Source organism: Pezoporus occidentalis, unplaced genomic scaffold (genome assembly GCF_034315485.1).
Source record: "Pezoporus occidentalis ecotype Australia unplaced genomic scaffold, CSIRO_AGI_Poc_V1 ctg25, whole genome shotgun sequence".
Classification (NCBI taxonomy): Eukaryota; Metazoa; Chordata; class Aves; order Psittaciformes; family Psittacidae; genus Pezoporus; species Pezoporus occidentalis.
Genome location: NW_026914394.1, coordinates 6087300 through 6102819, shown reverse-complemented (window position 1 = coordinate 6102819; position 15520 = coordinate 6087300). Strand labels below are relative to the sequence as shown.

Genomic DNA, 15520 nt, shown 5'->3' with positions numbered 1-15520 from the left:
GGGAAAAAACAGCAGAACTTGCAAAGCCCTTGCTCCATGCACAAAGGGATGCGTGCCTCCTTGTAGATGCTGCTGCATAGTGACAGCAGGATCACTACCACTGGTGTGTGGCCTGGGAACAGGCTGGACAATCCCAATTCTGCTGCCAAAACCTTGCTTGTACAATGACTTGAAAAGAGGAATAAAAACCTCTCCAGCTTAAAAAATATATAATAATCAAGCATGGGATGCTTTGGCGCGCCGGTTGTATAAATCTTGACATTAGCTACCTGTGAATCATCCAGCAGCACGTTAATTGGTACCCCTCGGTAGATGAGGATTTGGCATCGAGTCTGCATGTAATTACAAGCCACACACAGAAGGACACAGGCAGCTAATGAACTCCTGCCAAACTCCAGCTCCGCTTCTGCAGCTTTTGAAGTGCGCTGGTCTTTCAGCGTTTTGTATAGTAAGCACTGAAAGGCATCAAATCACTCCTTTGACAGCGTTTAGAAAGGGTTGGTTTGTTGAATAACTGAGTCCCTCTCCAAACTCCCATCTGAGAACTAGAGCATCTATAGGCGCCTTTCTCAACAGGGCAGTAAATAGGCTGGAAATAGAGGACACCCCCCTACGAGCTGCTGAGCTCCTGCCTCGCTGACAGGAGCCAGCAGGCTCTGGTTGCCATGATGAGCTGCAAGAAAAGAAACTATTCCCATTTAAAAACCCCTTCAAAACAACCCCACTGATGGTATGGGCTTTTTCCCAAGCCTCAAAGTGTTTTAAGATGGAGGTTGTGCAAAGTGGGCTGCAATGCATCACATGGGTCTGTGGATGCATTGGTGTTAGGAGGGAAGTAGTAAAAGGGGTTTGGAGGTTTTCATGCTGTTGGATTTGGAAGGTTGTGGAGCTTTTCCACGGATGCTTTGTTGCTGGGCTGGGATTTGAGCCTGAGCTCTTCTCTTCCTCTTTTCATGTCTGAGGTGACAAAGGGAGTTGTTGTTGAGATTAAAAACAATTTCCATGAAAACCTGTGATTTTTAGGCAAACATACCAGGCGGGCTTCATGGCAGTACCATGGTGAAGAGGGATAATGCAGCTTGGCACAAAGCCCTTCCAAAAAAACATGGGGGAGGCTATGGGGACAGAAGAGCCTTTGTCAAAATTAACTGCAATAATGAAAAAGGGACTGCTATTCCCTTGGGATGCTTTAACCTTTTTTCTTCCATTTATTCACATGTTCCTTGACAGCAGGGCACAGCGTTGTTACAGGGGAGCTGGAAAGGGAAACCAGGAGTTCTCCTTTTTGGGGTTTAAAAAGCACAGGACATGTTGTGTCCCTTGAGCCAGTATGAATAGAGACCCGACCATTGCCTGTGCCATGTGGATGCAGCCTGGTTTATACTATGTCCTAAGGAAATGGGGCTATGGGATGTCATCTGGCTGCAAAACGCAGGTTTGGGCTGTGTGTGGGAAAGGGGCTGTGACAAGGTGGACATGCCCAATGTGGCTGGCCCTTGTGCCAGTAGTGGCCCCGTGCTTGCAGAAGAGGGTGGTGATGTTTTAGGTGATGCTATGACACTGCTGCATCAGCTGGACTTGCAGAATATGAAGTTTCTTAAAGGGGCTAAAAGCACCCTGGAGTCTGAAATGGTGTGCAGCATGGAACCATGCTGTCCTCAAAAACCACAGGTTCGGACTTAAACATAGGAAGCTTAGGTTGGATATAAGGGAGAAACTCTTTACTGTGAGAGTGATGGGACACTGGCACAGGTTGTCCAAAGAACTTGTGGCTGCCCCATCCATGGCAATGTTCAAGGCCAGGTTGGACAGGGCTTGGAGCAACCTGCTCTAATGGAAGGTGTCCCTGCCTGTGGGCAGGGGGTTTGGAACTGGGTGATCTTAAGGAGGGAGAAAAGAGATAATATTACATCTTTTTAACCCGTCAGTGAATAGGCAAAGCCTATTCCCTTAAGCTCTGCTTTAGGAAGTGCTGAGATCAAACTCCCATCGCTTGCAGGCCCTTTGGATCATTTCCACCTCTGCACACATTTTTTTTTTGCCTTTCAGCACTGTGTACGATGCATTATATCCTGGAAACTCTACCAAATCTCGACTACCGAGGGGGAAAAGTTTCATTTCCAGTTAATCAAGGGAGTTGTGTAATACCATTTTCTCCTGGGGAACTTCCAGAAAAAAGAAAGGAGAAGAGGGAGGGGGGAAGAAAAGGGGGGTATTATATAAAGCAAGTATATTAAGAGGATATAAATTATGAATTAAAAGTGATTAGTGAACTTTTAAGGAAGAGGTCAGAAGTGCCTTTTGGACTACAAACTTTTTAAGCTTCCAGTGCTTGTATTCGGTTACAGAGTTATAACCCAGCCGTATTTGTGCAGGTGGCTGCTGCTTCAAATCTGAAGAAGGATTTTGCATTTACAATAGGTACATTGACAGAACTGGGTCAGAAAGCTACTCACGGCAGCCTTTAGTGCTGCAGACGTGGGCTCTGCCGCCTCCTGCACAGGGGCAGTTGCACCCCAAAACGTGCTTAATTACAGCTGCAGTGCCTGGCTGGGATGCTCTGGGAAGGGGGAGAGGAAGCTTGGGAAGTTCAGCAGCTGTATGTTTCTGAAGAGGCCTGATGTTGGCCAGGTTAACTGGCTTTAGTTTTGCTCCAAAAGCTTTGCACCTTGATTGATTTAACAATAATCAAGGTAATTCTGTCGACCGTATCAGGTTGGCTGCAGGTCTTTGTATTTCCAGTCGTTCTTCTTAGGGTCTGGTGTGGCTGTGCAAAGAGAAGGAGCCAGGGCTTATACGTGGTGGTGTTCAGGGGCAGCAAGCCAAGATACGGAATCTCTTCCTGATATGTTATATATTAAAGCAATATCTATGGCCCATGGAACTTTCCTTTCGAATAGAAGTTGATGGAGTGGAGCAGAGTTGTTATAAGGGGGAAATATCAGGGTTCACACAACTAGTGTATGCCAGTGGGATGATGTGGATGAAGAGGAGCAACAACTCTGCTCACCCTTACATCAGTTTGGAAGGAAGCTCCTAGATTTCTCCCAAGGAGACAGGGTATCGTGCCCCTTTCCCACAGCATGAGTGTTCCTGGGGCTGGGCAGTGGTCTGAGCCCTTCCTCGAAGGCAGAGCTTGAGGAGTTGTGGTGAAGCAGGGCTGATTCCAAACCCTGCTGACCGGCAGTGTAATCCGTGTCCGCTCTATTTGTAATTGGAAACATAATAGTTGCCACAGTGTGTTTTTTCACACGATCTGTTTGCCTTCAGTATTGCAGAGTTCACAGGAACATTTTCAATCTTGTTTTCCCCCTCTTCCCTTTATTCAAGCTGGATCATTCTAGGTCAGACTTTTTGTATCTATGAGACCTTCCAAAGCACTTGGATGTATAGAGGTGTCTCAGAAGATGTGTAGAGGTGCCTTGTAAGATGCTGACACTTTGGGTTTTCACAGTGTGCTGCACTTTATTCCTTGCTGTAGACAGTGTGAAATGATGGCTGTGTTTCCATTGTGTTGGCTCTGGATTGCTGGTGATAATGTCTTTTATGTTCACCCTCTCCAAGTTCTGCTGGTCAGCCAGTCTGGCTTAAATCTGCCTTACCCCACAAAGGCAGAATTTCATGTGCATCTAGGTATTGTGGCTTGGATAAGACCTTTTGTTCTTATTAATGCATTTTTTAGGTATTAAAGGTATATGTGCACTTTAATATAAAGCTCTTTTAATACAACTACTCATGCCAAGCTCCCAGGAGGAACAACTTAACCAACTTCTCAGCATTCCCTTCTCCTCTTTCTTCCTTTTTAGGTGGTGTTTAGCTCTGCAAATAGGTAAGAGATACTCTCTAAAAGCAGTATTTTACCCATCAAAACCAATGGCAACGCTTCTGTTCATCTGGAGCTCTTGGAGCATGGAGCTGGCACATTGCGCTCCAGCACACGAGGAAGCATTTCTGCTGAGGTTTTGAATGCAGAGGAGTTTTCAGTATGTGAGAATAATTTGACATTTGGTTTCAAGTATCTGTGACCAAGAGCCTTTCTATAATGATATTCCCCCAGGATGGTTGGGTCAATAAGGAATGCTTTAGGTTGCACAGGGCTGTATTTACTGCAAAGGATGGGTATGCCACTGGATGATGGGTTTGGGCAGCAGATACCTGTCATTCCTGCCATCATTGTTGGTTCCTTTTAGAGGCACCTCTCAAATACCTCTTCAGCTTGGGGTCATCAGTGTTATAGTGTTGTGCATATAGAAAATGAATATTCTTGGCTTTCTTCTTGTTTGCTATTGTGCTAGCATTTTGCTCAGCGTTCCTGAATAACCAGTTCTTAGTAAAAAATAAACTCTCCAAAAGAAAATACCATCCAGGTCAAAATGAACCTGGAGTCCACTAGCAGCTGGTGGGCCTAAAAGTGGTGAGGTTTATGTTGATTTTGCTAAGATTAGGCTAAAATGAAACTCCTAATAAAGTGAACCGAAATACCACATTTGTGAGGGTAAGGAGACCAGACAGAATGAGATGCATAGGTTAGTGTGAGTTACATGGGAGAACCTACAGCAAGTAGAAAATGAGCTGTGTCTTAAGGTTTTTTTTGTGGAAATCAACCCATTGTGTTCTAGGGCTTTTCCAAACAGGTCAAAACAGAGAAATGCACTATATGCCGATCCTTGTTTGTGGGTTCTTCAGTAGTTTAAAGCAGGTACCTGTTCTGCAGTAAAGTCTGGGGTTTGTTTGTGTGTTGGGAGAATCTTCTATCCTCATGGGTCTTGTGTAGCTGAGACTAGTGGAACTGTAATAGAGTTGAATGGGAATCTGTTTTGCAAACAGAGATGTTGGATGTGTTTCCAAAATACAGGCAGATGCACAGAGCAGTCTTCTGGACTGCTGGAACCAAGGTGAAGAACAATTAAGATTATGAAGGTAATAAAATAAGAGCTGATGGTACTCTGTATTTCTGATGTTAGCCTAGCTGTCCCCTGTGAATGCATAGGCTTCAAGTATCCAGATTCAGTGAAAAACACTGGGAAGGAGGCACATAGCTGATGCTTTCAAGACCTTTAAGAATCCCAACAGAGTGGCCCAATCCAGGCTGCAGTGGGATCCTTCTTTTGGCTGCCACTGGGCTGTGGGTCAGGCCTGTTGAGATTATTTTTTGGTTGACCAAACTCCTTCAGCCACCGATTTTGTTGATGCTAGTGCAGGATCAGGCCTTGTGATTTGGCCTTGTATGATGGAAATGGGGATATACTTCTATTCTTTGTGCTGTTCAATTATATCTGTGTGTGTGTGTGTATATACATATATACATATGTGTGTAATGTCAACTGGCATTGAGAGCTGTTCACTTCCAGGGCTGATCTGCAGTGCTGTAATTCTTCTCTATAATATGGGGAAGCCAACTTCTAAAGCCCTAATAAAAGCCTCCCATAGGCTAATCTAGCTTTTATGCATTCTAAAATCTGTACAAATAGTGATTGGAGCTAGATGATCTTAAGGTGCTTTCCAACCCAAACTATTCTATGATTCTGTGACTGTAAATTGAGTTAGGTTTATATGTACCTAAGATCAGCCACTAAGGATTTCAAATAGAAAACCCATCTCTTGGAGGTACCCAAATATTTACAAAGCGTGTCTTGAATGAGAAATTAGATCCCCAGCTCAGCCCTGCCATATCATTTAATGATCTTTTTCGCTTATGAAGCTGGATATCTAATCTACTGAAACCTTAAAAACACACCTAAGGGCCTGGACACCAGCAGCCAAACACATTACAGAGTGCTTGTGAGAAATTACCATTGCTTGGTTGAGATAGCCAGCAACATCCTGCTGACCTGCAGGGCTGAAAGAAGAAAGATTTAGTGGGGAGGTAAAAAAACAGCCCCAACCTCCATCAAAACTAAACATAGAAAAAAGAGAAGGAAAAGCCCCTAATGGTGTTTAATTCAGTGCAAAGGTGAAGGTTGGGCTGGGAAGATGAGATGCATGGGTGGGTCACTACAGAAATGCCTCTTCCCCTCCTGCTCCCTCGGCTTTTCTGATGGGTGGCCAATGAAAGCTTATCCCGTCTTCGTTTTCCCTTTTTCCCCCCATTAAATCTGCACAAGCATTAACTTTTCAAAGAGTGAGATTCAAAGTGCTGTACCCAGCACAGGGCCCTTTTTTCTTCTGCCTTTGATTTTATGCACGTTTCAAGCTGGTCAGAGAGTACGCAGGGCTTTTGCAAGGCTTTTTGTTTAGGTTTGGTGGTGGGGTTTTGGCTTTCATGCTGCCAGCCTTCCCAGGATTATTGCCTATTAATTGCCTCTTAATAAAGGTGCTGACCAAAGAAAGGAATATTTTTAAACTGGTGCTAGATTTCCAAATTTGATTGGCTTTATTAAATGGAAAGGCAAATGAATTTAAACCCTGCACTGAAATAACTTAATGTAGGACACCAGCAGTTAAAGGTCACCAAGTCACTTGGACTTCCTCCCAACAAAAGCAACATCATTTTTCAATGTCCAGCCCCATGGCATCCTGTGGTGCTTCACACAATTCTTTAGTGTCCACACCTGCTCTGCGCTGCTCGGAGCAAGGCTGAGCCCATTTGGATGGGGCAGGATCAGTCCCCAAGAGATTTCTATTATGTTCATGGTTTGGAGCCCTGTTTGATCTCCTACAGCATAGTTAGATAAAAGCATGTGGTTGGGATTTCCTTGTTCTGCTGTTAAAGCAAAGAAGAACAGCCCTTTATATAAGGACAAAAACCTTTCCTTCATCTTGTGAAGGATGTTACGATTTGGAAGGTAATCTCAGCTCCTATTGCCTTTTTTGCATTGGAATGAGCAAATCCCTTTGTTGTTCCGTGCCTTTGTTTCCTCTGTCTGTGGGATGGGGGATAACTACTTCTCTGGTTGCACAGTCTTATATGGATGCGCTGGCATTGCCTCCATGCCTTAGGGTATGGTCCACAGGCTGCTGTGGAATTTCTCAGCATGGAGATAGCAGTATTAAGAAGGATGTGAGGCCCTTCTACAGTGTTACTAGAGATTTTTGCAATAGGTCTGTACACGTAGGTGAACCATAGCCATAGAGGGAACAGCCAGATAGGACCATTTTTGGGGAAGAGCAGCCATCCCCAAAACCATTGTAATTTTTTGTCTACTGTGCATGTTACTTCAATGCAAGTCAGCTTTTGTTACTGTTTACTGAAATGTACCTCTTGTATTCTTAGTAGTTTTCTACTGTGGGTAGGGATGGGAAATGGTAGAGGTTGAAAACTCAGCATCTTTTTGGGGTCCAGCTGTTGAATTTGTAGATACAAATCGCTGCAGAATAAATAATCTAAATTTCCTATTAAAACACCGAATCAGAGAGTTAGACCTGGGGCAGAAGAGGTGGTGAGGTTTAGTGTGTGGTGTTCCTGCCCATGGCAGGGGGGTTGGAACTGGATGATCTTAAGGTCCTTTCCAAGCCGAACCGTTCTGTGATTCTATGATCTTTGTGGTATGCTGCTTGTCTTCCATTTCCAAGGGTGTGTGGGCTGTAGCCCCACTTCTGGAGAGCTTCGCCTCTGGCACCTCTCCTAGTGTGAATAATGTCTCTGTGGTGTTTTGCTGAGGGATCCTAAAGGCATCTCTCTCCACATTTAATCTTCTGTCTTCTTCCAGACTTCCCTCTGTAGTGTTTTTCTGCAAAACTCATTCTCTGGCTGCCTTTTGGCACCACTACAGACTGGAACCCCCTTGCCAACAAAAATGTGGGTGGTGACCAAGAAAGAGACTTAGACAACCCATCCTCCAGGAAATATCCTTGTGGAAGAAGAGCCATCTTAAGCACAATTTACTGTGGGCTGGGGTCTTTTCTTCCTTGGGTAATTCTGGCTGAACTAGCAGCCTCTCACCCAGCCCTTGAAATCAAAGGTGTCTTATGTCTTCAGAGTAACATCCGTTCAGTTATGGAGAGTATGTTTGTGTTTCTCATGTTTTTTAAAGAAAAAGAGAAAAAGAGGGGGGGAAAGGGAATCTGAGGTTACTGTTTTACTGGAAAAACATCAAGACTTGATTGGCAATATCCCACTGAACCACAAGTTTGTAGGAGAGAAAACTAAACCCACTGGATTTCTCTAAACTATGCCTATGTGTGCTTTAAGAAATTGTGTACCATATAGGTCAGTTATGCTCTTATTATAGCTGTGGCAAGTGTACATATAATTGCAACGTGGAAGTACTACCCCATGCTGGTCAATGAATGAAGGGAAAACAAATCTTTATTATTCCTGGGTTCACATAATGTATAGGAACACTATTGTCTTTTTTTTTTTTCTTTCCTTTAAGCCAGTTTTAGCTTTCAGATGTATTTTATTGTCTGTGGGAACATGTGTTTTACAGACCTGTCATGTGAAAGCTATTAACAAGAGGAACTGGAGAAATAACAATAAGCCACGTAACCGTGGCATGTCTACTCCCCGAGTTCAACCGCTGCTTCAAGTGCATGTGAAATTGGATCACGTTGAGTGACTTTAGCTCTTCTCCTGCAATTTTTCATTGGGAAACCCAAGGATTTTTTAAGTGGCCTATTAATAATGGATTGCTGGCATCAGAGGCACTTTCTGGGGCCAAGCTGGCTGGGCATCAAAACGGTTAAATAGTGGAATGAAGATCAACTGGATTCACACAAGATGTCCAATCTTTATTTACCAAATCTGAGCTGGGCAGGCGGTTCTGAAACCTTTCCTTGCTGGTTCACACATGTGGTGGAAACCATCCCGCCTTGCCAAGCACCGCAGGGCCCAGCACTTGCAATGAACCCATTGCCAGGGGTTTTAGAGAGGATCTGAAAGGGATCCTGAGCAGTGGCCCTGGCTGCTTTTGCGTACCTGGGAGGCTTCGGGTCTGCGTGTGGTTGTTCCTGCTCACAGATGAGGTAGACTTTCCCTTTTAAGACCAAGAAAACCCCTGAATAATCCTGGATTAGGCAAACCTATTAACATATAGGAAAAGGAGCCAAAATGGATTGCACAAAGTGAAATACAGAAGGTGGTTCACCTGGAGATGGGGAACATTGTTTTGGTGACACTTTTTAACAACCTGGATGGTACCCTCGCTGATGACATCTAGCAGACCATGATCACTACAAACGTACTGGGGACAAGCTTAGGTTAAACCCAACAGCATTTCATTTTTAACTTACTTTTTATTAGTTTTAGAAGGGAAAATCCCTCTGATGTCCTAGACTTCTGGGCTGTGTAAACAAACCCACAGATACTTAAGCAAGTTAGTGGTCGACAAATATTCCCTACTGCTTTCTGTAGGATCTGGGCGTGAGACCTGTTGTCTTGGCCCAAGGAGGAGCTCGAACCACTATGCCTTTGTTTTCCCCTTACCTGGGTTTCGCTCTGCAAGTGGGAGGAGGGTTTCCTGTGCCTTGTGGTTTGTGATTTACTCTCAATGTGGGTTTCGAAGAATCTGGGGCTTGTTTTGGTGAGGATATGCTGCTCCCCTTAGTGATGGGCTTAATAGCACAGAGGGATGGGGAAACCAAGGCAAAGGAAAGGAGGGTGCCTGGCCCAAGGTATCATCATGGCACTAAAATACCCCAGGGCTCTCCTAAGTTTAAGGCAAAACTGTATTTCTCTAAGAAGCTCAGAAGAATACAGACATACAGCAGTTTTGCGGTGTCCCCTCCATACTGTGTGTCCTAACCTATCACACCATGTTTTGGGGCAGATCTGCTCCAGGCCTGGTGCGAAGGTCCAGTTGAGCTGGGCAGATGCAGGTCTCCTGCACAGAGGGTTCACAAACTGTTTAAGATCAGTTATGTGGTTTTAATATGATCGAAGGTGAACAGGCTTTGGTGGGAGTTCAGCATCTGTGCTGGATGGATTGATTGGGTGTGTGCTCAGCTTCTCCTTCCATAGATGGGTCAAGGGTGGGTGTCCCACAGGTGCTCAAAGCATGTAGTCTTGTGGCATTAGTAGGTACAAGCACACACATACCCTGTAAATACAGAGAGGAGGAAGCCAAGGAAGGCTTCAAAGGCATAAATGTAATGGGATGGAGTGTAGCTGGGCTGACCAGGTAGGGGAAGCTGTGCTGATACTTGATCTTCCAGGGTTTGTTTGCACAGCTCTGGGGCTGCCCTGGCATGGGGCGCTCAGCAGAGCATCAGGCCCTCCCCAGAGAAAAGTGCCAGATTCATTTTCATGGCTTTTTGCAGAGGGATTCCTTTAGGGGTCCATTCCTGTAAGTTAATATTTGCAATGCACAAGGCTTAACTGAAACCAGGCAGTGCAGACATCTGATAACCCTAACAGAGGAGATGCTTTTTCCCCGCAAGAGCAACTTGGAAAAACAAATCCCAATGCTATGCCCTTTGGAAAGATAACAATATGGAAGGAAAACCATCAGCAACAGTGCTGCGTGGCTTGCAAGGGGTTTTCTAGTTGGGTCCTTTTTTTGGCAAGCTGCTTGTGTTTGGCTCTATTGCTGATGAGTTTTGTTGTTGTCTCGCCTTCTTTCTAGCTGGGTTGCCCTTCCTCATCATTGAAACAAGCACAATCCAGCCCTACCAGCGGGGCTTCTACTGCGATGACGACAGCATCAGGTACCCGCTGAAGTCGATGGAGACTATCAACGATGCAGTGCTGTGTGCCGCGGGCATCCTCATCGCCATCCTCGCTGTAAGTACCACTTCTGAACCCTCCTCTCCTATCCCTTGAGCATCTCTGATGGCTTTTGTCACCTCTTTAGCCAATGGCACCATTGGCATGGGGTTTAACACGGTCTTGCTGGTGTGTCCACACTGTCTACCAAGGTACACATCTCTGCGATTGCTTGGCTTCTGTGTAAGAGCAGAGCAATAAACAGTTGCAAATGAGAGCTTGTAATAAGAGGAATGAGATTATTCTTGAAGCCTATAAACAGGCCCAAAGCTGTTTGGGCAAGTCTGTGAGCTTTTTCACCCTCCAGTAAGAGTTCAGAGTAGAAACAAAAAGACTCGAGTGTCAGTAAGGACTTGGCATGGTTTGTCCCTATTCAAATAACTCCTGGTATTTGCCTATTTTATAAGGTTAAAAAAAAAAAGGATACATCTTTTCAGCTAACTGGTGCCTGGAAAAGTTTCATAGCTTAGTATTAGATTTTTAAGAGGTTGTGTATTACAACCATTTTAAGAAGACAATTAAAACCTTCCAAGGGGAGCGTATTCCCACACTTCTCGCTATAAAAAGTAGTTAATGCACCACCTTCCTAATGCCTCCTCATTTCTCTTCTCTGCCAGCTTTCCTAGAGCTGTGCTAGGAAACAATTGCACGGTGAGAGCTTTATATGTCAGCCAAAAATTCAGCCCATGGAGCTGAGCCTCCCTGTGCCAACTTGTATCTGGTGCTGGGGCAGAAGGCAAGAGCTGTCTCTTGGTTGTTAGCTAAACGCTTGCAGCTGAAGATGAAATTCCCCTATGAAAAGTACCTACATTTTGCTTCTCACCTGGTGTCAGCACCGCTAAGGTGCTTTCCCAGGGATGTTGCCTTCCTCTTGGTTATTCCGATGGGAGGGGTGAAGATGGGAGAGCTCAGGAGTCCTTGTTCCTCTCCTAGCCATCATCCTTCCCTGCAGGAGCAATGTCACAGGCCAATAGGTGTTCTAGCATGGCATGGTGCCTGCTTTGGTAATACCTCATCCTCAGCCTTGCTGCCTCATGCTGTGAATATCTCCATCATTTCCTGATCTCTCCATCGTTTCCTGATCACATATACTCACTTAGCAAAGTAGGTCCTCAAACCTGCCTTGTTCCTATGCTTCCTCCTTCCTCAAAACAAGCCCAGAAGGTGGCAGACCCCCAATTCCATAAACACAGCAGAATTTTCCCCTGCAGGTGAATTACCCCCGAGTGTGGAAAAGCCATAAAAACAAAATGAAAAAGCCTCTCATTTTCACATTACTGCCTGAGCTATCTGCACGCCGGCTCCATGCCGAGTGTGCTTCTGATCAGTAATGAGGCAGTGGCAAATACAGGAGTTGGAACAGAAACTGGAAACATAATCAGCTGTCTATGTGATCCATCAACTTTCTACCATGAAATAGCAGGTCAATTAAAAGAGAAAGAAAATCCCCAAAGAATTAGATGTTTCTGCCCTGGTTTCACTGTGCCCACAACAAATGTAACTTAATAAGGTAAATTCAAGAGCTGGGCCATTTGCTGTTGAGTGATACAAATGGCTAACGAGGAATTGAAGCAACAGATTTCTTTGCTATGGCAGCATGCATGGAAAATTCAAGTCAGCCTGACCTCTTTTTGCAGATGTAACCCAGATACCAGCATTACTGTAGCATAATAGGAATTCCTTCCAAATCCACAAGGCACTGACTCCGCTCCTTTCGCTCACAACGTTTGCTTTCGGAAGGCAGGACTGTGGTTGTGAGGACTTCCAGGGAGCTGGCGTTTCGGATGGCGCAGCCAGTATTTCACGCCCTTGCTTTACGTGGCGTCATGGGTAGTCTAGCCCGGGGTAAAAGGTCTAGGTCATGTTTTAAATGGCTTGAGGACACCCAGAGTGCTCGTTAAGTAAGTGGCAGAGGCAAAGACCTTTGCTTCAATCAGGATGTGAGGGGGTATGCGTTTGGTTTTAATACCTGTATATTTACTGGCTTCAGGCAAGTTTCCACGCAGATGACCCTGGAGAGGCTCTTGCCCCTTGGCTGTGCACTCTTGCATCTCTCCTGACTGCTCTTCTTTGCTGGAAGATGGTTAATTTGATCAGCACAGGAGCATGTTGATGATCCCTGTGATGACTGGGGGAAGGTGATATTTTCCTCTTCCTGAACCTCGTATGGGTAGCACTGCTCTAGGCCCTGTGTCCCCACACCTGATAGACTTTGGAAGCCTATGGCAAACACCTAAGAAAACTCATTTCCTGCATAATCTGAGTTACAAAGGCAGATTATCTGGTTGTTTTACAGTTGAAGGTGGTACGCTTCAATGTGGTTAGACACAGAGAACGTGACACCAGAGACATAAGTGATGAGAAAAGCTCTAAAAGCAATTACAGGTTAATTGGATTGCTGGTGATACCTTATAATAATGATAAAATGGGCATGACAACCAAAAGTCTGCCAAAGGCCTTCACAGAGAGAAAAGGTTGATATTGGCTTCTTCTTAAGTGTGACAGTGCCCCAGGAGCTGTGCCCATCACGTAGGTATGGCATATATCCCATACGGATGGCTCAGCAGCAGTGCAAGGCAGAAGAAGAGCTTAATATCCGTAAGACCTGTTTTCTTTTTGGGATGTCTGTTCAGCTCATGCACATCTGTACTGCATTAGTTATTCACTGTCTTGCTTTATCTGGGACAGCCCTGCCAAAAACACAAGTTTACCCAATTTTTTAGCTTCTCATTAAGGTTGAGCCATGGCTTTAACTGAGCGGGGAGGGTTCATGGCTGCCCAGCAGCATGTTAGCAAGGGAATGAAGTCTCCAGTTTACAATCTGCTACATGTGTGCAATTACCCAGACCACCAACGGTGAGAGAAAAATATTAATCCCCAGACTTTTGTTGGTCCCTGTTTAAAATGGGCACATGCCTGGCCCAGGCCAAGAGCCTTGGGTTTTACGTGGACCTGTTTGTGAGTTTGGAGTAACAGCACATCTGCTGCTATCGGGTGTCATCCTTAATTCGTCTCGTCCTCCCTCTGCAAAAGCCATGAGTTTTGAGGCTCGTAGCTTCCCTTCTTGTGAATTTAGACTCTTGAGAGGCTGCAGGCAGTGGCTGTGTCCTTGTGCAGGAACCTCCATGTCCATCCAAGGATAATCTCCCTCTGCAGTTCTCATGACTGTAGATTTCTGGCTGCCAGCTTGTGCTGGAAAGTGGTCCAAGATGAAGGGAAACAATGGTCTTTGGAGTCTCTGAGGTTTGTTCAGCCCGGAGAAGGGAGCAGGGAGACCTTAGAGAGGCTTTCAGTACCTAAATTGGCCAACAAGCTGGAGAAGAAATTTTCACAAGGGCATGTAGTGACAGGACAAGGGGGAATGGCTTTAACCTGAATGAAGGTAGATTTAGATTAGATATAAGGAAGAAATTCTTTAGTGCGAGAGTAGTGAGACAATAGAATGGGTTGCCCAGAGAAACTGTGGATGTCCCTGGCAGTGTTCAAGGCCAGGCTAGACAGCGCTTGGAGCAACCTGCTCTAGTGGAGGGTGTCCCTGCCCATGGTAGGGGCTTGGAACAGGATGAGCTTTAAGGTCCCTTCTGCCCCAAACCATTCTATGATTAAAATGACACTGGAGCTGGTTCACTGCAGCTCCCCACACAGTTCTTGTTCACCGCTAGATTTCTAGGACTAAATGACGTAAAGAGCAGTGACATGTAAACACCAAATGATGGTGCAGCCACCCAAAATATGGTGGCAGAAAGCTGTAGCTTGGCCTTTATTTTCTTGTTATTATAGTTGTATCTCTCTTTGATAAAGCCTGCTTAGCTGTGATTTCAGCTGCCTTAAGTCAACCTTTGTTTTTTCAAGCCAGGGTACGAGTTAAGTTCAAACAATGATACAGCTTCATCTCCTCTTAGTCTAATTGCTATACATTTTCCAGTTTATTACTTTCCAAAGGCTGTGCCAAGCTTTTAAAATAGGTAGGCAGGGGAGCCTTGTCTCCTGCATGCCTCTGGCAGGCTGCCACGCCAGGAGGAATATTGCTGGCTGCTCCAGAAAGGGATTAACATGAAGGCATTTTTCCTGACAGTTAATTTTACATATCATAGCCCTCGTGACTAGAGAGGGGCGGGGGCAAGGGGTGGCTGAAAAATAAGAGGGGGGAAAAAAAACCTTCAATTTATTACTCGGGTATAAAAACATTTAAAGTAATGAATAAAATCCTAAAGCTGTAAATCTGGAGCTCAAAACTTAGGTGTGTAACGTGACGGAGAACAATTTAAGCCTTTGCCTCTTTGGGAGAGGTGAGACATTTGGACTTCATTTCACAGCCCGATTTTCATTAACCTGCCTTTTCAGAGTTGGAATTATGAGCAGCCAGGTCCTCTGCTCCCTGACAGTGATTTATGATGATATTGTCAAACCCCAGCACCCCTGACCCAAGAAAAATGTAATTTGCTGCCCTGCAATGGCAAGAATGCCTAGAAATAGCTGGCGTTTACAGAGGTTTGAGCAGCTTGAGTTAGGTCTGGTGATGGTAAATTTTGGGCCAGAATCTGCAAAGTTTGGGGCTTTCTGAGTCTTACCCTGTTCTGTTTGTGGTTTTCAGAGAGGAAGATAAGGAGATTGTTCGTTTGTTTTCCTCTACAATCAGTTTGATAAGAGGGTAGTGATCTGGCCTCTCCTTCCCTAACACACACTGATTCTTTATCTGGTTTACATTGAATTATTACTTTTTCCATTAGGCTGGTATAGATCTGGATACTGTTTCACTTCTGTAAAGATATGCCAACATGCTAAATGAAAATCTAGCTTTCTTTCTTTCTTTTTTTTATTGCATTTTTCAATATTTCAATGATTCAATAATTATAGTGTTCTAAGTGTTGTTTATTG

The 15520-nt window shown here is 44.8% G+C and overlaps 1 protein-coding gene across 1 annotated transcript in view; it reads left to right on the top strand.

Annotated features, from left to right (window-relative positions):
• The window catches only part of PLPP3 (phospholipid phosphatase 3), a 44009-nt gene that overhangs the window by 14236 nt on the left and 14253 nt on the right, over positions 1 to 15520 (top strand). The window contains exon 2 of the mRNA XM_062623115.1: positions 10503 to 10660. Within this exon, the coding sequence (XP_062479099.1) occupies positions 10503 to 10660 (158 nt within the window). The remainder of the gene's footprint in view (positions 1 to 10502; positions 10661 to 15520) is intronic.